This window comes from Onychomys torridus, chromosome 2 (genome assembly GCF_903995425.1).
Source record: "Onychomys torridus chromosome 2, mOncTor1.1, whole genome shotgun sequence".
NCBI classification, from domain to species: domain Eukaryota; kingdom Metazoa; phylum Chordata; class Mammalia; order Rodentia; family Cricetidae; genus Onychomys; species Onychomys torridus.
Genome location: NC_050444.1, coordinates 27,378,114 through 27,401,496, shown reverse-complemented (window position 1 = coordinate 27,401,496; position 23,383 = coordinate 27,378,114). Strand labels below are relative to the sequence as shown.

General features: G+C 46.9%; 1 protein-coding gene across 5 annotated transcripts in view; it reads right to left on the bottom strand.

The window, feature by feature from the left end:
- The window catches only part of Tpd52 (tumor protein D52), a 92,184-nt gene extending 69,188 nt beyond the window's left edge, over positions 1 to 22,996 (bottom strand). For 2 of the 5 annotated variants that reach the window (XM_036177697.1, XM_036177699.1), the window contains exon 1: positions 22,852 to 22,957. In XM_036177697.1, the coding sequence (XP_036033590.1) occupies positions 22,852 to 22,870 (19 nt within the window). In that variant the 5' untranslated portion in view covers positions 22,871 to 22,957. Of the gene's footprint in view, positions 1 to 1,315; positions 1,376 to 10,047; positions 10,268 to 22,851 lie in introns of those variants that run through there. The other 3 variants (XM_036177700.1, XM_036177698.1, XM_036177696.1) reach the window with 3 other exon arrangements.
- Between the last annotated feature and the right edge of the window lie 387 nt (positions 22,997 to 23,383).

Sequence of the window (23,383 nt, the reverse complement as noted above, 5' to 3'; positions counted from 1 at the left end):
CATTACTCTGTGGGTTACCCTTTCATCTGTTTCCACAAACTACGTGAGCCTGAAATTGGACCACTCAGACTCAGCTGAGGCCTCCTGGGGTTTCACTCCAGTCTGGGAAGCCTGGGTGCTACAACCAGGGCCCATTCTGTTGTAGTGCATTCGGGTTATCCACACACCCCAAAGCAGACTCGGCAAAGTCACTAACAGCTAGAAGGGTTCCCTATGTGAGAAGGCCTCACTCAACTCTGCCCCAACAGCTAAGCGAAAGCCAGACTTGCCAAGAAGCTGAAAGATAAAACCGCCTTTGTGCTAAAGACCAGCTGTGGCCAAACAGGGTGACCCTCTGCTAAGAACCTAAAGGCAAGTAAGTGATCTCTAAATGGAACTGGGACGGCATTTGTGACCACAGGTGGTGGGACACACTTGCACGGGAAGGTCATCTGTGTGCTACAGGACTGTTTAGGAAGCTGCTGCTGTGTAGAGACTTCCCAACAGGTGCTCCAAGGACAGAATGGAGCCCCTAAGAACTGCAGCAGTGTTTCTTCCTTAGGAGAGCTGCAGAACCCAGGCCCACAGGGACTAACCAGAAACACAGTGGACAAAAGAGGAAGGCCTCCACAGACACCACATTGAGGTGCAAGAAATGACCGGCTCTGGAGCTGACCAGTTAGGCACTAAACAGTTTCACTGAGGCAAAAGGGGGGAAAATTCCTGAAACTAAACTTAAAAGTAATGCCTTTTATTATGGAACAGTTCCCCCCAGGTTGGTTGGTTTGCTTTGTTTTGTTGAGAGGAAACGCTCTTATATTTAAAATAATGGAAGCTTTTGGTATTTCGAGACAGGGTTTCTCTGTGTCGTTTTGGTGCCTGTCCTGGATCTCGCTCTGTAGACCAGGCTGGCCTCGAACTCAAAGAGATCCGCCTGGCTCTGCCTCCTGGGTGCTGGGATTAAACATATGTGCCACCACCACCTGGCCACCTAATAGTGTTTTTGAAATATATAAGAAAAAATTTAGAAAGGCTGGCCAGTAATCCAAAGCCACTTCAGACTACTTAAAAGGGTCCAGCCAAGACACTGTTCGGATTTCATAGCACTAAATTAGCTCCAAATGGGAAGGTAACTAAGACAAACTCCCTAGAGTGGGTATTACTGAGCACAGAGAAGCCAGTGTCTGAACTAAGATTTCCTATGATCAGTAATTTCACTTCGGCACATTCTCCTTGACGAGCATGACCGCACACAGGACACTACCAAGATGTTTGATAAAGCACTTGTTTATAATAATTAACAAAGATCAACACTGGAAAGAACCAAAATACCCACCAACTGCCATTAGATTATTCCACAAAAATGCTCTGGAACGTCAGGCAGCAGCTGGTAGCAGTAGGTACTTGGACAGCACTCTGAGTGGCCTAGAGCAGATGAAAAATACACCAATGTATATATAGCACATTAACATTTGCTTTTCTAAAAAGGCACACAAGGGGGCTGGAACGATGGCTCAATGGTTAGACTCACTGGCTGCTCTTCCAGAAAACCTGGGTTCAATTCCCAGCACCCACATGGCAACTCACAACTGTCTCGAGCTCTATCCAGACCCAGGGAAACTGATGCCCTCTTCTGGCCTCCAAGGGCACTACAGGCAAGTGGTGCACAGAAAGACACTGGTAAGACACCCATACTAATAAAATAATTTTAAAATAAAGTAAAAAGGCCCACAAGAGCTGGGGTGTGACCCAGTGGTTGGATACTTGCAGAACAATGGGAATCCATGGATTCAATCTCCATTCACACGTACACACAGCACACACCAGCTAGACATGGTGGTTCACATCCGTAATCCCAGAACTTGGGAACAGAGTCTGTATGAGCACCACAAGTTCAAGGACAGATCAAAATACACACCAAGTTCCAGGTCAGCCAAAGCTACACAGAGACTGTCTCTCAAATAGCAAGAAACAAAACTAAACAACACCTCCCCCCCAAAAAAAGTGTGCAAGAAAAAAATATCAATTCTATATAATGTGACCAAATGTGGTTTCTGAACAATCACACATGGGAGCCTGCTAAAAAATATACATCACTAGGCCTGACCTCTGACCTGCCAAGTCAAAATCTGTGGATGGAGTTCCATCTGTCCTTATGGAACAGGGGAGGGCTGGTTCACACACACAGGCAGAGATACAACAGGAAGACTATTATCTGAGATCCCTGAGCATCAGCTAAATTTATGCCCACCCCACCCCCTTTAATAAGCAATCTATGCATGGGTCCTATAAGTTAGAGGTGTCTGCTTTGCCGTGTTGCAGATGCCAGAGAGGGACAGGTAAATAGTTAGCTGTATCTGTGGGACGTGTAAAGCCTACAGATGGGAGAGCAAGGTTCCCCAGGGGCTGCCAAGCAATGTCGGTCATGAACAACACATCCAGGAAGGATTTCTCTCCTCACTCCCAACTGGTCTTACTGTTGCCTTCTAAAGAGCAAGCATGTGACAAATGGCCAACTGTAATAGAAGAGCCAGCAGCCATGGAGAGGAGAGTCTGAACAAAGCAGGCCTTGTGTAAGGAGCGCTCCTTACAAAGTCTTTTGTTGACCTGTTTGTTGAAGCTCTCACATTCCGGCAGCAGCAAGCAGCTGGGCTCCTAGACCCTGCTGCCCTCCTTGCTCTGGCTGGAGTTGTCCAGTGGAGCAGCGGGGCAGAGGACATAAGAGCAGGAGCCTGGAGGGAGAGGCATCGAGCCTCATGGAGGACTGGCCAAGGCACCTATAAAGTCCTGTTCAAGCCAATTCACCAAGGTGGAGCCTAGAAAATACACACACACACACACACACACACACACACACACACACACACGCATGCACGTGCGCGCACACACACACACACACCCCATGCTGGAGCCTAGAATAACACACACACACATGCACGCACGCACCATTAACTTCACAGCCAGATTAGGGGTGGGGAACCCTTACTGACAACATTTCTGAAGATAAAAATAAATGCTACAAGATTTACAGAAACCTAAAAATATGAGGTTCATGATACTTAATATTTACTCAAGAAATGGCCAAAGAGGCAGCCCATTAATTTTCCCACTATGCCATAAATTATGATCTAAAGCAGTGTTTAAAGCTGAGTGGTGTTTTTAAAAGAATTATTAATTTCCAGCAAGGTGTGGTAGCAGGTGCCTGTAATCTCAGTGCTTTGCAGGCAGAGTTGAGAGCATTGTGAGCTTCAGGCCAGTCTGGGCAACACAGCAAGACCCTTGCCTCCAAAAACAAAAAACAAAACAGGTGAAAACTGGTCCACACCTAAAATGTTTTCTTGTGTGTACGTATGTGTACAATGTGCACGGGTTTGAGCATGTCTGTTCCCATGTGTGTGCGGGCCTGAAGTTGACCTCTGTGTCTTTCTCGGCAAGGCCTCTCACCAAGTAATTACAGCTAGTGTGGCTACACTGCTCACCATGGGGATTGCCCCTCCCTGCCTCCCGCTGCTGGGATTACAGGAGACATGTCTGCCTGGCTTCTGCACAGGCTGTGAGGATCTGAACTTCAGTGTTTATGATGGTGCAGCAAGCACCGAGCCATCTCCCGGAACAATACATATCTGAGTCAACTCTCAGATGTGAGTCAGTCTCCTTCAAACTCACTGTGCAGCCAAAAACAACCGTGCACGTCTGTCGCTCCTGTTGCATGCACCCCCGCGCCAGTTTTGTATGGTGCTAGGGATCAATCAAACTCAGGTCCTCAAGCACATTAGGTAAGCACCCTCCCAAATGAGCTACATCCCCAGCCCCGAAGTGTTTTAAACTGAGAGCCTACCTGATCTAACACAGAAGTGCTCAGCATTACCGCTGACACAGCAGGCGAGAGGTGGTGGTGGGGTTTGGGGTTTTGGTTTTTGGTTTTTCAAGACAGGGTTTCTCTGTATAGTCCTGACTGTTCCGGAACTCACTCTGTAGACCAGGCTGGCCTCAAACTTAACAAAGATCCACCTGCTCTTGTGATGCAAGCCTTTAATCCCAGCAGGCAAGAGTTTTAAAAGCCCATTTCTAGAACAACCCGGATACCCTTCCTTCACTTTCACATAATGAACAAGCAGAAGTTTTTCTCTAACAAGAACTCTTCCAATTTCACTGGGGGGAAAAACCAAATACATTTTCTCTGCTGAGTTTGGCAACATCAGCTGGTCCAGGTCCACCCTCGTCTTCTCTTGGATGTGGGAGGTCATCACCACCCACTTGTATTCTGACACAGGCAAAGAACCCTGCTTGAGGCCACAGAAGAGCCACAGAGAAACAGCTGTGTGTCATTCAACTGTCTGCGTCTTGATTCTTCACTGTCAGAGGAAATATATGGAATTCTTTTTTAACCTGAAAACAAACACAGGTCTCACCACTCACTCTTCAGCCAACTTATTGCTTCCTTTATCTAGGCCAGATTTTTGGCTGTTTCCATTTAAGAAGTTTAGGTTCTTTTCCTAGAGAAGCAGTGAAGAGCAACATAATTATAGCCTCCTATAATGGGAATATCAAAAAAAAAAAAAAAAAGATCCACCACGGTGTGGCAGGAACAACAGTAGTAACAAGATTATTCTTCATCTCTAAAGACTAGATTTAAAACTTAAAAAAACAGGAATGCCAAACAACAATGCTGGAAGTCTTTGTTTTAACCCCATCCCCTGTACTAGGCCCTAACAGACCCATTAACCCAAAATGGAGTCACTGGCCCTAAGCGCCACACAGTCAAACTGCACCATAAAGCTGGAGGTTTCCTGTTCCACCTTCAAGCCCCACTGTGCTGACAGTGCCCCCTGGAAGGCCTTACCTATCACTTCGTGTATCTGAAATCAGAGTCAATTAGAGCCAGACATTTGCTATGACTTGGTCTTCTGACGCACTGAAGGATTTTTGTGCAATGCATCCATTCCTACACCAGTTAAGCCAGAAGATAAAAGCAGGACACCGGAAGTGACTACCTTTTCGGTACTTTCAGCAGAGGCCTATGCATGGCCAGCCAAGACACTTTTTATATGAATAAGAACCCTGTGTCTCTCTGTTACTTCAAAGCAGCAGACTGCAAGGCTGGGGTTTGGAAGTGCTTTCTGAAATGTGTCTGATTAGCATTAATAGTTTGAAAAGGGGAAATACAAACCCACCTTTGTCTTCAGTGACACAAACCAGGGTATATCTGGGAAGAGGAATTGTCAAGTGAGGAGTAGCTTCTATCAAATTTGTCTGTAGGCAAGTCTGTGGGGGCATTTTCTTGATGGATGATTGATGTGGGAGGGCTCAGCCCAGGGTGGGCTGTGCCATCCCTAGGGCAGGTGTGTTTGGGTTGTATAAAGAAGCAGGCTGAGCAAGCCATGAGAAGCAAGCCAGTAAACAGCACCCTTCCTGGTCTCTACTTCAATTCCTGCCTCCAGGTTCCTGCCTTGACTTCCCTCCAGGAAGGTCATGACATGGAAATATAAAATGAAATAAACTGTCAGGTGTGGTGGCATACATCTTTAATCCCAACACTCAGAAGGCAGATCTCTGAGTCTGAGGCCAGCCTGATCTACATAGTTCTAGGACAGCCAGGACAATGTAGAGACCCTGCCTCAGACAGATAGATGGATGGATGGATGGATGGATGGATGGATGGATGGATGGATGGATGGAGATATAGATAGATAGATAGATAGACAGACAAATGAAAAGAAGCAAAGAACCCTTTCTTCCCCAAGTTGCTTTTGGTCAGTGTTTTACCACAGCAATAGGAATTCTAACTAGGTTACTTTCGCTTGTGGGTTTGTATCTCAGAAGCAAGTGAATCCTTCCTCCTCTTTTCTTATGGAGGGATAGGAGCTGACCCAGGAAGGGAGAGAAGGGGCTAGTAACTTGTAGAGGAACAGCCTGTAGAAGTTAGACCCACCCCTAACATAACTGACAGGGTCACATGACCAGCAGCAAAGCACCGAACCAAGGCGGGTATACCACACTGTTAGGAGAACAGCCTTCCTCAACATCCATCCTTCAAAAGAATGCTCACTACACTGAAGACCAAAGACTCCATCTCTGAAGATGTCTTACAAGAAAAAAGGCAAGCTCATGCAGGTCCTGGGTTCCCTTTGAACGCAGGAAACCTGATATCTTGAAGGGCTGCCAAAGAAAGCAGCCTGTGTGCTCAGGGAAAGGCCTGTGATTAAGACCTTGAACATTGACCTGACAGGGTGTGTGCAGGGGAGGGAGAGGAATGTAGAGGATAAAGAAAATAACTTTTATTAGAATGCACAGCCGTTAGCACATTTGCCCCTTGGTGTACATACACAGCCAAACCTGGAAACTTGGACACTAACAAGTGAGTGCGGTAGAAAAGTGTGCTGAGGTGTCAACAAGTAATTTAATGTTATGGTTTGTATCTGAACTGTCTCCTCCCACCAGCTCGAGTTCTGAATGTCTGTCCTTGGCCAGTGACTCGATTTTAAGAGGCTGTGGAACCCTTAGAAGGTGGGACCTAGCTGACGGAACAGAAGTAGGTCGTTAGGCATGGGTCTTTGAAAGTTACAGCCCAGCCCAAGGGTCCTGCCTCACTTCTTCCTCATGGTCAAATCAATTGAAGAAACTGCCCTCATCACCATGGCTTCACCGCCATGACAGACCAAAATCCTCAGACACTGTGAGCCTAAACAAACAAGCAAAGGTTCTTCACTAATTGACTCGGTCAAGCATTTTGGCCACAGTGAATTAAAGGAAATAATACACTTCATTTCTTTAACAAATTTGCAGAAATAAATTAACTTTTCAAAGTATGGTTTCTTTATAAAGTGCATTATTGCTATGTTTTCTTATCTGCTCCTACACTACAGTTACAGATAACATATGTTTAAAACAAAAAATAAAAGAGAAGAGTGACTTCATGGAGGGAGGCAGGTGGATCAGGAGTTCAAGGCCAGCCAGAGCTAGATAAAGACTTTGAGACCAGGCTTGGCTATATGAGACCTTACCTAATAATAATAATAACAATAATAATAATAATAATAATAATAATAATAATAATACTTTAGAGCACAGAAAAACACTAAGCACATGAAATGCAATGCTTTGGTTTTTGAATGCCTACAAACTGAAGGAAGTCAGGGTTAATCACAATGCTCTGGACTCCTAACCCTGGAAGGTGATTACTGCTATCCTTCAGTAAGATTCTGCAGAAGTTCGCTGCCTCCCTAGAGAAAAATCCTCTCTGAGCACCTGGGAGGACAGGCAAAGCCTCCTGTGCCCTTGCACATCCCTCTGCCCTCTGCCCTCTGCCCTCTGCCCTCTGCCCTCTGCCCTCTCCTCGGCTGCAGAACTTCTCTCTCCAAAACAGCAACAGCAAGGTTTGCTCTGCTGGTATCAAAACATCTCATGGGTGGCTACCTCAGCAGTTCCGAGTCCAGATCCCTTCCTTAAGGCCTGGTGATGGGCTGGGAGTGGACTCTGTCGGGAAAGGGCTTATCTTGGCAGCGAGAGGATGGGGCTTGGTCCCCAGCACTGATGGAAAAAGCGGGGCTTGGTGGTGCATACCTACAATTCCCTCTCTGGAGAGGTGACAACAGGCAGATCCTAGACTTGCTGGCCATGCAGCCTAGCCTGTTTGGTGAGTTCCAGGCCAGGGAAAGACGTCTCAAAACACAAGACAGACAGTGCAGAAGCAACAACAACAGGCTGTCCTCTGGCCTGCACGTGTACATACACACTTGCATACACACTTGTACACATACACACACACACACACACATGAACACACACACACATGAACACACACAAAATGTTGTTTTTAAGTAAACTAATTCCATTTTGGCAAAACTCATTTAGAGTAAGGGTTACTACGTTGGCAGCAGATGAGAAAGTACTGCAGATTTACTTTGATGTTGGAGAGTTCCTTAGACCCTCTAAACTTTGAACTCACCGGTAAACAGGAAAAGACCACAGCAGGAGTTAGGACTCTGAAAGCACTTGATAAAAGAGAGCATCCTCAGCAAATAAAATGCTTTCTGCTCCACACAGTACAGGCTGAAAAGAATTAAAAACTTCAAATATCCCCAAAAGTTCCAAAGTCCCAGGCTGTCCCCTCTGAGTACAGTGTCCTAATCACCGCCGGCCACTGGCCAACAATGCACAGAACTGCATCATTATGACGGCTTAGCGACCTTGTCTTATTTAGAACACAGGTCGGGTGTGAGGTTGTCATGGGAATAAGAAAATGGACACACTGAAACATTAAAAACAAATATATACTATTACTTCCAAAAAGAAGAGGGTGGTTGAGTGGACAAACATCTTGGTAAGCAAAGCAGAAGGATCAGAGGGAGGAGGGCTTATTGTCCCCAGGGCCACATGAGTGGAGAGAACAATAAGCCCTCCTCCCTCTGACCCTTTCCTCTAGGCTAGGAAAGACTTCAAGAGCTGGGGCCTAATGATAGGTTGAATCCATGGTGGATGTGACAATCCCACAGGGGCCACATCCTAGGAGGGACCGGATTCCAGTCACAACTGATTCACAGCTCCTGCAATCCCATTAGGAAAGATAAACCTAAATTTTCTTGTATGACTTCAAATCGGTTTGTTTTTTGTTTGTTTGTTTGTTTGTTTTTTTGGTTTGGGTTTTTTAATTATGATACCCTTAAATCAGGAAGAGAAAGGTGCCAAGCCATGGTCCCTTCTTTCTCTATTGGCCCGGAGTATGACAGTTTTTAAATTCCTAACTAATAGGTTGAAATGTTTCTTCTATATTTAGAAACAACGCATGTATATGTGCAAATAAATTAGCCTTAAAATAGCAAGGAAATTAATAATAAATGAGCAAAGTGAACAAAATAGGTTTCTGGGAATTCTTTTCTTATTACTCCTGCAAAAAAAAAAAAAAAAAAATACTTCGCATAAGGCATATTATTAAAAAGATGCATGAAATCGCTCTTGCAAGTGGAGCAGGTTTGCAAGAGAAAAGGGAAAAGGGAGAAGTGGCAGGAGAGGGGAAGCTGAGGAAAGCCTGTGAAAGGCACATGCTGAGAAGGGCACATGACCTGGGAGTGTGAGAGAACACGGGTATCTAGAAATTCTGCAAAGTTGAAGTTGGCTGTCTTCCCATCTCAAATCCGTCTCCAGTAAGCTGGCGAAGGGGCTATAACACAAGGCTGCTAAGCCCAGAGAAACCTGTCAGGCTGTCTTCACTCCAAATGGGAATGTTCAATCTTACCGAAGCCCCAAGCAATGGGCAGCAGAGTCCATTTATGCCAACGGGGTGTGGAGGCTTCACAGTGAGAGCAGTGGCCTGAAGGAAGGAGCTGACTGACTCCCACCTCAGGAAGCTGAATCGAGAGTTTCTGAGCGAGAATCCTTGACAAATCTAGACTTGGCACAACCGGTCCCATCACGTGAACACAAGTTCCCTCAGCCTCAGAAACCACTGGCTGAATCTGCAAAGTCACCATGTCTCCAATTTTGCTCAAATGCCACCACTGGGTTAAATTGCTTCTCTGGCGACAAGACCACCCAGGGGATGGATAATACTTTCCCGGGACCACTATTTAATAAGTGCCTTTCCTCTGCAATGCTCTCACACATAAAAATGAATTACTGCTTATAGACTTGGGCGGCCTGAAGGTCAAACTCTATAACATCACCATGAAAACGCACTTTGCATGAAAAACCATCTTAACTAAAATCAGGGCATCTAATGGACAGTAAATCTGGTTTCTCCTCATTTTACAAACACTTGCAAAGGCCAAACTTCTCATCCTCTGCACTTTAACAGTTACAAACATCACTCAACACAGGACAAGACACTATCACTTAACCCAAAGGTTCTGTTCAAACGCCCCCAGACTCTTCCAAAAGTAGCGCTCCTTTTTGGCTGTCTCCCTGCCCCCATTCCCATAGACTCAGTCTGTATCTACCATTCTCCCCAGCCTCATCCCCAATATCCTGGGAAATCTCTCCTCACTGTCTACCACAAGCACTCAGCCCTGAGGCTAGTCTCCACTTGTTCATCTCGCCCTACCTGCATCTCCACAGATTTCAGAAGCCTACCTGTTTCTTAATTCACACCTGGAAGGGTCACGGTCCCAGCCTGCTTCGGTCTTGCTTCAGTTCCTCCATGGTCAGCACACAGAGTTCAGGTTTCCTGAGCGTTGACATTTGGCTCACCTTTCTATTGGGAATGTTTCACCTCTGAACACATCTACACAGATGTCACACAGCCATGTGGTGGTCTTAAAACAGAAGTACACACTCCCTGACACTCTTCCCATCCAAAGACGAAGTCTGCTCTCTCTCCTTGAGCCCAGGCTTGACCTGGTGGCGCCTTTCTAACTACTGGAATGAGGTGAAAACAACACTGTGTGACTTACAAAGCAGGACTATAAAAAGCCACATAGCTTGTGCCTGCCCCTCCCAGGACTTCCGAGAAGCCCTGAGTAAGCGTGTGAGACTGCTAGGCCCCCTGAGGGCCACACGGGAGAGATAAGGCCAACAGAAACAGGTATCCAAGGAACCCAGGGGTTGGAGTCCTCTAACACCACCCCTCCCCCACCTGAGGTGGGATCTAGATAACCCTAGAGCAGGCTCCCACTCTCAAGGCTGAGCCCAGGCGAGAGCTGCAGCAGGCAGAGGTGCTCACCCAGCCTTGGCAATGGGCAGAGACCTCAAACATGAACTGCTCTCAATAAATTCATTACCTCCTTCCTGATGCCTAGTCCCTTCTGTATTGGCGATCACAGTTCTTCCTACACGCAATATGAAACGCTCTCTCTTCTTTTTCCTCAGATTCCCACCTCAGTCTCCAGACACCTGATTCACATTCTCCCGCAGGCCTCCCAGGAACCCAACACACCCTTGCTTCACAGCCTCCTCAACTCTGGCCTGGAACATGGAGACACGCCCTATCTGGCTTTTGTACTTTCTACTCAGCTGCCAAGTGACATTTCTTAAGCCCAATTCCTGACCCTCAGTCACAAGGCCCTTCATACCTCCAGGCACAGGCCATTTCTGCGGCTTCCAAGCACCGTCTGTGTGTCCTGCGTCTTCCTCCTCCTCGCCTCTCTCTTCCTTCCTTCTCTCTCTCTCACCACTTGCTCCTGCCATACGTGGTCTTCCTCAGCTCAAGCCATTCAAGAGGGGCTCGACGACACTAACGTCTCACAGCTCGTGACGAAAGTCCAAAACGCTGCTAGCAGGCTGAGCCCAGTGAAAGCTGTTATTTCTGGTTCACAGATTGTTTTTGCTCTGTCTTCATGTGGTAGACAGAGAGATAATCTCTGGCCTGTCTCTCCCCTGAAAAGTCACTAACTGGGCTGTGGAGAGGCCTCAAACAGTACTGTGTGCAAGCCTAAGGTCCCAAGTGCAATACTCAGAACCCACGGCTTTGGGATTTTGGGTTGCTAAAAAGTGTGTGTGTGTGTGTGTGTGTGTGTGTGTGTGTGTGTGTGTGTGTGTGTGTTATGTGTGTATATGTGTGTGTATGTGTGTCTCTAAGGTAGCTTGTGTTTATAATCCCAGCTGGAGAGGCAGAGACAGGCTGATCCCTGGGGCTCATTGGCAGCCAGCCTAGTCTATTTGGAGAATCCATGCCAATTAGAGACCCTGTCTCAAAAAACAAGGCAGCGGCGGTGGTACACTCCTTTAATCCCAGCACTCAGGAGGCAGAGCCAGGCAGATCTCTGTGAATTCGAGGCCAGCCTGGTCTGCAGAGTGAAATCCAGGACAGGCACCAAAACTACACAGAGACCCTGCCTTGAAAAAACTGGGAGAAAAAAAAAAACCAAGTGAGAGTACAGAACCTGAAGAACAACATTGGAGGTTGATCGGCAGCTCCCACATACATATGCATGTATACACACACACACACACACACACACACACACACACACACACACCCTTGCATGCACACCCACACAGAGGCATTTACCCTACTCGTGAGTCCAACCTTCATGACTAAATTACCTCCCTAAGTCCCCCCCTCCAAATGCCACCCCACACCAGAGCACCACCATACAAGTGGCGTCTGCAAGCATCCAGCCCACTGCAGCTTCAGTTCAGAGGCTGACTACTCTGAGTTCCCTTCTGTGAACATGGCCCACGGTTGCTGGCTCCTCCCTGGCAGGGTCAGGCAGCATTCACGCCATCCACTTCCCTTGTAGGGGTGGTCACTCTATAGAAATGTCCCTAAATAAATGGCGTTGCATCTGCACGGGGATCCACTGAGTTCAAGTTCTCCAGAATCATCTAACGTTCGGCTTCAGTATCAGTAACGCCTGTAGCTCCTCAGATATTCACTCAATTTTTACAAATACCTGGGGCAGTATCAACATCAGAAAGGTGAGCTGACTTACCCACTGTCTCAGAACCAGAAAAGGTCATGTGAAATCTGGAACCCAGATGTGATTTCATACCCAGCATGCTTTGCCCTCACCATTTACAATTCGCTCTAAAGTGAGAGGACAGACAGATGACAGGCCACCACTTCTTGGCATGATCTTCCACGCTCTATAGTGCTATGCTATTGCCCTTTAAGGGAAAAGGGACACTGAGTAACTTCTAGATGATAAGTTGGACAATGACATGTCTGTGCCAAGCATTGTGCTCTGGGGAAGTCATTCTATAAAGTACCTGCTCCCAGGGCTTGTCATGACTCCGAGGTGGGAAAAAAAAAAGTAACCAACCTCGATGCATTTAGAATAAAGCCTGGAACACAGAACACACTACAGAACACTCCAGAAATGTTGTCACGCAAAAAGGACTCCTGAAAACCCAAGCAAATGGGAGGCAGGCCTGTTACTTTGTTCCTTTGTCCCTCCAGATTGCAATTTTGTTTTAATTAACAGTGAGGAAAACATTTCTAAAAAGTGTGGTGTAGTATATCCTGCTCAGCAATCATAAAAAAAAAAAAAAAAAAAAAAAAAAAAAAAAAAACACCTGGCTTTGGCCCCAACATCACTTTCTTAGAAACAATCAGTTTAATTAGAGTACTATTTTGTACTGCTTTTCACACCCAGCAGAGTAAATCTGGGGAAGCACGTGAAAACGGAGGTAGTGCTGAGGGCCTCCGAGAAAGCAACAAGCAGAACTCTGAGGAATAACTGAGGCCTGTGGGCATCACACCTGGGCTCTGATGCCAGTCACTGCTAGTTGTGGGTTCCGTTTCCACGGCTTTAGGAGCTCAGGAACAACCACGCTCTGAAAACAGTAAGCTAGGCACGGTGGCTCACACCTGTGATCCCCGCATTTGGGAGAGTGAGCCTGGGAACTGCTGTGGGTTCCATACCAGCCTGGGCGACACAGTGAGTTTCCAGCCATCCTGTCTCAAAATAAGAAACAGACAAAAACCCCAAATATAAGCACTTCGTAGGTTTTAAATACCTTTTAATATGGTTCATTGTTACAATTATTCTGTATTATTAATGTATTTCTATATTAAACACTATGTACCAGTGCTAGCTGAACTCCTGGGCATCTGCTGGGTGGATAGCATAGTGGTTTGAAAGAAAATGGCCCCCATATGCTCACAGGGAGCAGCACTATTAGGAGGTATGGCCTTGTTGGAGTAGGTGTGGCTTTGTTGGAGGAAGTGTGTCACTGGGGGCGGGGCTTTGAGGTCTCAGAAGCTCAAGCCAGGTTTATTGAATTACAGTCACTTCCTGCTGCCTATGGATCCAGATGTAGACCTCTCATCTATTCCTCCAGCACCATGTCTGCCTGCATGCCACCATGCTTCCCATCATGATGATAACAGACTAAACCTCTGAACCTTATGCCATGGTCATGGTGCCTCTTCACAGTAATAAAATCGTAACTATGATAGATGGTTTTAGAACATCTTCCATAGTGTAAGGGACAAATGCACATTGACACACCCTGCATACAAGAAACGGCAAAGCTGGCCATCCCTTTGATAAATGCTCCATAAAGGCAAAATGTCTCCCTTTTTCCTGTTCTGGGGAAACGGGCCCTCTTCAAGCCCTATGTCCTTCACAACCACATTCAAAGTATCCTAAAATCCTGTAAGGGGTCTGAGGATGCGGCTCAGTGGGTAGAATGCTTGCCCAGCACACATGAGGCTCTGGATTTGATCTTCAGCACTACATATATCAAGTTCAGTGCCATGCACCTATAATCCTAGTTCTTGAAAGGGGGGAGCAGAAAGATTCAAAACTCAAGGTCATTCTTGGCTACATCCAGCTCCAGGATGGCCTGGGATGTACCAAGACCACCCATGTCTCTTAGGCTCAGAAGACATTTGAAACACTGACAGAACATTAAAGAACTTGGTTTATTAAAGTAATGACATGCCACTATGCCCAATATCCTTTGCTGAATAAAAACTCAGCCAACACCATCTACTTTATGTACACATTTTTACAGACAGAAGGCAGAAGGAAAGAGCCAGTCTGCTCTATTTACAAAGCACATTTCCTGTGGTTTAAAAAAGCTAGAAGCATAGTGGAGCATGTATTCCTGTCTCGGGCCCAGCCAGCTTCTCTCCCCGATTCTTTGCTTTCACTGTCTACTCCCGTCAGACTCCATTCCCACTTGAAGTCTCTCCAGTCAGCACGTGTGTCCTGTGCTTATAGACTGCCTCCCGCCAACACCCACAGAGCATGGAGAAGCATTCCGGGGACATTTTATTTCTAGCAGAGGGCAGACTGGATAAACCATTTTCTTTCCTTTTCCCGCCCTACCCACTGAACCATACTTTCTATGCCCATCCACACTAGCTCAACTACCTCAGAATGCACGAGGGAACAGATGAGCCATTGAGTTCCCAGTTCAAAACTGTCTATATCCAATTTTTAAAACGGAATTTGCCTCTGCAACATGAGGCAGTGTTTGTGAGCTAAGGTATATAAATGAGTCGCTGAAACCACGGTTTTAGAACTGACTATCAAGGCATTTGAAGTCAGCAGACAGACAGACTCCAAGAAAGAAGTATCAATGGCCACTCGGAGACATACAATATACCTAAAATGTCACCAAAAGGCATTTACTCTATATTCTGTTGCTAAGTTGGCGACTTCTCTTACAGCATTATTTGTAATAATGAAAATGGAACACAACCCATTACCAGCAGAGGCATCCATGTCAACATACCAATGATAGTGTTACCGGACATTTCCGGGAGTCCCTGCATGGTCACCACATGACACCAAGGAAACCAGGGTCACCCCTTGGGGTCCTTACTCTCGTTAACACAAGAATTTAAGAATGGCCTCTCCCTGGAGTTTCAAAGAAAACCCCAGAGCAGGCAAGCTGGAAATCTCAGCAGCCACTGGTGGAGAAAGATGTAGCAAAGGAGAGAGAAAGCCATGATGTTTCGGTTAAGCCATCATGGAGGTCAGCCACACTGGCAGAGGAGCAACCACATGACAGGAAGGGAGCAGCAAAGAAAGGGTGAAAAGGCCCAGAGTGACATAAAATACATAAAATATATATACAAATATATATGTGTGTGTGTACATATATATATATATATATATATATATATATATATATATATATCATACACACACACACACACACACACACACACACACACACACGTTCTAGCCAGTGCTCCAAAGCAAGAGGGAGACAGAAGAAAAGGGAAATTATGCCTTTCTGTGCTGGGACGCAGGCAGTCGGGCAGACCCAAGGGAACACTGGCTGGGACCAGGGGCAGCAGCAGAAGAGCCTGGAACTGGGGGAGAAAAGCACATCACCTCATTAAAGGGGTAATTATTCCTCCCACTCTTCAGATAGCTCACAGTGGAGCTGCCTTTGTGAGGAATGGTGCCTTGGCCAGATGCTAAACCAACCCAACTGGATTAACTCTTAAAGGACAATGGTACATGTCCATCTAAAGGAGGATTCCATTCCTACCCATACCTCTGGAACAGTGAAGCCATAAAAACCATCATTTGTTTTCAAAACCGTGGCAAATGTCTTATTATCTAATAGCACTCAAAACCAATTATATACATAGTATGATCCTGACAAACATTATTCGAGGTATTCAATCAAAAAAAAAAACAAACAAAAAAACAAAAAAAATCACAGACTAAGCTGTGTATGCTACAGCATTCCTGTAATCCTAGAGGACCAGAGATCAAGACCATCCTGAGCTGCATAGTAAGAAAGATAGGAGAAAGACATAGAGGGAGGGAGGGAAGGAGGGAGAGAGGGAGGGAGGGAGGGAGGGAGGGGGGGAAGAAGGCAGAGAACGGGAATGAGGAGAAAGCAGAGCAGTTTCTACTAAGAAGAAAGGATAAACTGATGGCATTTCCGTTCAGATCACTGGGCAGGTTAACTGTAATATTCATTTGGAAATCAAATCTGGCAAGAACAGTACAGGAGAAGTCGGACAGCAAAGGAGACAAAATGAAGCCGTGAGGGTGCACATCTTGTGAGGTCAGCTGCTGTCAGTGAACATGCAAATCAAGCAGGAGAAACCGACCAGGTAAGAATTTAGTGTCTGACTGCGGAGGAACCGGTGGGAAAACCCACCGGGCAGCGATGGCGTTGGGTGGCTGGGCAGCCAACTGGGGAGGGGGCTGAGGTGTTGAAGTTCTAACTTCACACCTCCGATTAAAATAGACTCCAGATGGGGGCCTGGAGAGATAGATAGATGGCTCAGCAGTTAAGAGCACTGGCTGCTTTTCCAGAGGAACTAAGTTCAACACCCAGCACCCACATGGGGGCTCATAACTGCCTGTAACTCCAGTTCCAGGTGATCTGACACCTTCACACAGATATTTATGCAGGGAAATTGGTACCCATGAAATAAAAATAAATTAAAATAAAATAAACTCCAGATGGATGGAAGATTTAAATGTAAAATATAAAGCCATCAAAACATAAAGTCCAAGTGAAGAAGGCATTTCTAGGAATGATTCATAAGCTAGAGTCTATAAATGAAAAAGATCATTTCCTAGTATTTCTGCTAGGAAACAAAAAATCACCATGAAGACAGAGAAGGGACTGAAAACTAGGGAAGCAAACACCACCTCCTACCACGGACGGAAGGACTTGCCAGAACCAGGCTGGGAAACATAAACAGCACAACAAAAAATAGCAACGATTGCAGCCGAACATTTTGCCGAAAGTGAAATATACACGTTAAGCACATCCAAAGAAGTGCAGGCACTCCCTGTCAGAAAAAGGCATCAGCCGGTGCGGTGGTTCAGTCTGAGAGTGAGGCAGCAGGCCTACCCCAATGTGGGCTCCTTGGTGAGACCTTGTTCTCCAAATAAAGAAGGGGAGAGTGTGGAAAAGGAGAAGCAAAGGGGATGGAGGTGAGATGGTCAGGGGAAGCGGGGAGAAGAGAGGACGGCGAGTCATCATTCTTTTGTGAGATAAGCAAAGCTGAATGTGCAAGAATACCCTGACCTCGTGCAGTGGGGAAGCAGACGCTCACACATGCCAGTGGAATAATTGGCAGTATTTCCATGGAGCAGGATTTGGCACAACCCAAAGTGAACAGTCATACTCTTCTAAGAACTCTTCCTACAGGCATGAGGCACACACATGTATTCGCTCCAGTTTGCTCCAGTAGGAAAAGCCCAGCTCAGGACGCCACAGCAGGCTACCTCTGGCTAAGTTAGTGTTCTGTTGCTGTGAAGAGACACCATGGCCAAGGCAACTTAGAAAGAACAGCAAGAGGGGCTGACTCACAGTTTCAGAGGGTTAGTCCATTATCATCATGGTGGGGAACACAGACGCAGGCTGGCAGGCATGGCGTGTGGTCAGTGATCCTGACCCACCGGCAAGAGCTAGAGCAAGACAAACATGAAGGGAGGGAGGGAAAGGGAGAGAGACAGAGAGAGGGAGAAGAGAGACTGGGCCTGGCATGGGCTTTGGAAATCTCAACGCCCATTCCAGTGCCACACCCCCTCCAATAAGGCCACACCTCCTCCAATAAGGCCACACCCCCTCCAATAAGGCCACACCCCCTCCAACAAGGCCACACCTCCTCCAACAAGGCCACACCTACACACACACACACCCAAAGGTATAGGTACTAGAAACTAGGTATCCAATATACAAGGCTGTGGGAGCCAGTTTCATTGGAAGCAGCGTATTGTCTTGAACTAAACAAACTGGGTAGCAGTAGTTACAAGAGGGCATTCTGGCCCCATCTTCTCCTCCTGAAATAAGATGATGCTCCCATGAAAGATGGCCTCTCCATACCAGATGCAAAGAAAGAGTTGGATACAAAGAAGGAAAGTCCAAATGCTGGCAAACCTTGTTACTGCCCAGTCATATCACACACCAAATGCAGGAGGATCTCCATGAGTTCAAGGACAACCTGGTCTACATAGAGAGACATTCTTCCACACACAACATTTAAATGCCTATTGATGAGAAACAAGTTAAATCTTGCCTACCTTAGACACAAAATAGTATATCAACAAACAAGCATGCCCAAATGGCCTTGAAAATAAAAATATGGCCAGGCTTGGTGGTATTTGGGAGGCACGGGTAAGAGGACCAGGAGTTTAAGATCAGCTCAGGGCTGAAAGAGACTTCTTTCCAAAAAAATAAATAAATAGCTTAGGAGATGGCTTAGTTGGTGAAAGTGCTTGTCTTGCATGAGGACCTCAGTTCAAACCCCAGTAAGTACTGAGTGGTGGTAGTGCATGCCTTTAATCCCAGCACTGGGAAGCAGAGACCCGAAGATCTCTGAGTTCAAGGCCAGCCTGGTCTATGAAGCAAGTTCCAGGATAGCCTGGGCTACACAGAGAAACCCTGTCTCAAAATACAAAAACAAACAACAACAAGAAGAAAACAGCGCCCATGTATAAAGCAAAGTCACTGCCAATGCCTGTGACCCCAACACTGGGGACAGAGACAGGTAAATTCCCGGAGCTCACCAGTCTGGCTAAAATGCTGAGCTGCAGGGTCAGTGAGAGCCTTTATGTAAAGTGGAGAGATTAACCACCTGTCTTTCTCTGGCTTCTGAGCGCGCGCGCGCGCGCGCACACACACACACACCCCCCAAACAATGAAGCTGCTGGGTACATGGCTCACTATGAGAACCCTCACCTGGGTTCCTTCCCCAGACCCGGGATCATCCAGCAGCCCCAGTGAAAGAAAAACAAGTTTTACTTCCTTTTTCTACTTCCACGTTTCTACTTTTCCTAAAATAAATTATTATAGCACCGACAAATGTATTTTTAGATCTTAATTTTTTTTTCCAATTTTCACTAACAACGTAAGTATCCTGAGTCAGCAGGTATATGTTGACTACATCTATGACCCCAGCACACAGTCAGAAAGGTTGCAAGTTCTAGGCCAGCCTGAGCTACCTAGCAAGACCCAGTCTAGATCAATCAACCAATCAACCAACAAATCCTTTGATCCCTTTTTTAAATTAAAAATGTAAAAACTATGGTATCTGTACAGCTGGTACCCAGCCAGTTTAAATAAAGTTTGGGAGAGTCTCAAAAGAGAGATTTCACAACTGTCAACAATTAAAGCAGCAAATTAACCCCAAGAGACTATATAATGGGCTTAGCCTGAAGCACAAGGGTCCTCACAGGACCAGGGGGACTGACTGGGCACTGCTTTGTTCTGCTTTGAGCTGCTGAACTGTGGGTGTCTGCTATCTGTTTTTATTACACGCGCAGATTATTCTGTTTAGAGAATCTGCTAAGAGACCACAGCCACTCCCACTACTCAGATTTTCCCCTTGGGACCAGGCAGGCTGTCACGAAAAAATTAAAGCAGGAAGTAGAGGGAAACCAACAAAGATATCCACGAACACCATATGGCAATGGAGGGTGCCGGGCAACAACCTGGGCAGGTCACTCCCAGTGGCGCCCCAGCAGATCCTCTGGGTTATCCTTTCTTCTTAAACCCACTTTGCTTTTAATTAAATGACATCCCAGATTTGTGCTATCTCTAAGGCTAAACGGTTAGATAATAACAACACATCAGTCCATTGTTCTTTCCCACAGCCTCTTCTCCTCGGGTTTCTAGCCCGGGCAACCGCTCCTCTTTCCCTTCAAAATACAACTTTATTGAAACTAATGCCATGCTCAGTGGATGGGTCACTGGCGCTGCCGGATTACAGTGCCGAGGTTCTTACTGACATAAGGGAGTCCTGGCATATTTACTTATTCAGTCCTGTAAAAGAGATGGGGGTGGGGGGTTGTTCACACAAGGCATGCTCCAGTTAGCAAGGGGCACAGCAGTGGACCGTAGGAAACCCCATACACGTTAAGTTTCCTGTGCCCAGCTCACTGCCCAAGAACGCTTGAAAGGCAGTATGCAGCTGGAGGTGTTTTTGAGAGCACTTGCAATAGAAGGAAAGCAGGGCACCCGAAGTCTAAACAGAAAGTAGAAAAATGGTAGAAGCTGGGCCACGCACTGCAACGTACCCAAGAACATGACAGAAATGGGTTCCGTTTTTAAAAGCTCATAAGGTCTGTTAAGAAGATCAGTAGCAAAAGTTAGATTCGGGGTACCATCATACAAAGAAATTTAAGACCTTTTCAAGAGAGTTCATATAAGACAAGAAAGGGGCATGTAACTTCACAGCTACACTTCCATTGATGATGTTCTAAGGGACAAAGTTAAGAAAACTCCAAGCACATAAAATGTAAATCCAGCTGGTGGTGGTGGCACGCGCCTTTAGTCCCAGCACTCAGGAGGCAGAGGCAGGGGGATCTCTGTAAGTTCAAGGCCAGCCTAGTCTACCGAGCGAGTTCCAGGATTGGCAGGGCAACACAGAGAAACCCAATCGAGAGAGAGAGAGAGAGAGAGAGAGAGAGAGAGAGAGAGAGAGAGAATCCAAACAGTTTTTAATTTAGACTGAAATATTTTAATTAAGGACACAATCACAGTTTGCTACTCCATCCCATCCAACAGTTTGCTAGTGAACATCAGATTTAAACTGGCACATCTCACCCCCAGCCCTTCACAAGAAGCCAGGCATCCTACCTTCTCCTCTAAGGCAGACCCACCTACACTGCCAGTTCAAAGGCCCTTTACAGGTAAAGTTCTCTGCCCCGCCCAACACAGCCTTATCACAGAGAAAAGGAAGTAGGAAAGAAAAAGAAAATGGAAGCAGGAAGCAAGAGACCGAAAAAGGAACTAGGGAGACAGAGGTTGGCAGCTGGAAGCAGTTGCCCAGGCCCTTTGCATCTTAGGCATCATTGTTGATGGTTGTGCCTTACTGAGTACCTAAGTTCCCTGGGGTCTGGCCGATGAGACAGGCCACAGGCCTGTCACAAAGGTATAAGGAAATCCTAGCAAGAATAAGGCAGCCGGCCTTCCCCAAGGTCCTGGGGATCCCACACTCCCCAAGGGGACAGGGTGCCCCAACTGAAAATCTTGGTAACATGCCAAGTAAATATGTCACACACAGAAAACAATTGAACATTGTAAAGTCCTAGCATTAGGAACTTTAAAAAGCAAGTCCCATAAAAACCACACAGAGTGCATTAGCCTGCTGGAACACTGCAGTGGCACCAGGGGCCGAGACAGCTGCTGGGCGAAAACACATCGTCCATTACAACAGTCACCCAGACACCTAAACCAAACAGCATTCTAGCACACTTGAAAGTCACAAGCTGTTACCTAAAAAAATCAGTATGTTAAACGTGGCGATGCAAAAACAGATTCACACACAAGCACGCATAGAACACACGCACCAAACACATGTACCCTGACACAGTGTGCATGAAAAGTCAGCTGAAATAATGCTGGTTTATAAAGGTGTCCTGGGGTCTTCTAATACAAACTTTCTAACTCATTGACCTACAAAGGACAAGTTACCTGTTAACGCAGCCAACCACACAGGCTCAAAGAGGGGACACAAGTTGTAAGCCCCAAAAGCCAAAATCTAGACAGTATGTGTGCATGTGTATAGATACACGAGTGGCAAACTTATGAGCATATAATATATTGTATGTAAGGCTTATAAGCACACACAGTGAGTGTGAAATCAAAAGGATGGGTTACTAGGTTTAAAAAATGCTATCTTACAAATTAATTCTAAGTAAAACACGGTTTTATTTACATTTTTAAAAATTCATGCTTGAAACCCATACCAAAGGCAAACATCAGCAGCGGCAAGTAAGCAGAAAATGAGGTGTTCTACCGGGTACACAACAGCAATGATTCCTAAACATTGGGCATTTCTTCAGCATTTGCATACCCCAATCATGCCTGTCGTCCACACCAGTTTCTCAGCAGAGCCCTTCTGTGTAGCAATATTTCAATTGCAAACCATAACCTACTCTGGCCACATCTCCATTATGATTCTATTCCGAGCAATTTCACTTGAGTTGCTGTCTTAAAAAGAGAAAAAAAAAGAGAGAGAGAGATTGCTGTAGTGAACAAAACCGAGGGTTTCGTGCTGTGAGATTCACCTGGCTCGTAACAAGACCCAAACCATGAGAGCTCCCTTCCCCCACCCAAACCCTCAGGCAGCACTCTACAGTTTGAGGACTCCTAGTATGACGAATATCTACATCCAAACACGGTGGCCACGGGCTCAAAGGCCACTAAGAATCCTAACTGGCAGGCAGGAAGTCTTCTCAAGTCATGGACCCATCCGAACGCCATCACTTCCAGGATCCGGCGGTGACCCTAAGGCCAGGCGCTGCCTGAGTGGCCCTCCCTGCGCGCATCCCAGCACCTCGGCGGGCTCTCTCTCCCCTGCACACTCGCGGACACTCGCACGCGATGGCGCACACTCGATCGAGCACGCCAGGGCACACTCGCTCACACTCAACGCTCCAGCGACGCGGCCCCTTTTCCCGCTCCGCGCTCGTGAGTGACCCCCAGGCTCGGCCACCGAAGCGTGCCGGGTCGGGGTCGCCCAGACGTCGCTGCCAGGCTCCTACCACCGCCTACCTTGCTCGCCGCGGTCCATGTCTGTGCCACCTCGCTCCCGGCGCTCCGCCCGCCGCGCTCCTCCGCGCCGCTCCGCGCTCCGCCCGCGGCCGCCCCGCGCAGTCCCCACCCCGGGCGTTGGCGCCGCCCTCCCGGGAGCCGGTCCCGGGCGTCACCGACCACCTGACCGCGACCTGTGCGCCCCGCCACGTCGGCGCGGGTGGTGGCGCTGGGCAGGAGCGCTGGAGGTCAGAAAAGGCCTGGGAGGGGCTGGGAAAGGGAAGGGGGAGGCCCAGACTGTGTGCAAGCAGCTGCGAGCCGGTGGCTTTTGCACTTGGCCAGCAAGTTTGCGACGCCGAAAGTTTCCTCCCAGGCTTCTGGCCTCGCGACTGCCCCTTTCTCCGCCCCTGTGCACCTGCTGGAGCGGAAAACACTGTTTGCAAGGTGGAACGAGTCATCTGGGTGACTTAAATTAGTGTTCTTGAGCTATAGACAACCATACTTGACTCAGAATAAATTGTTACCAATGAATTTGAGCTACATATGTCAGGGA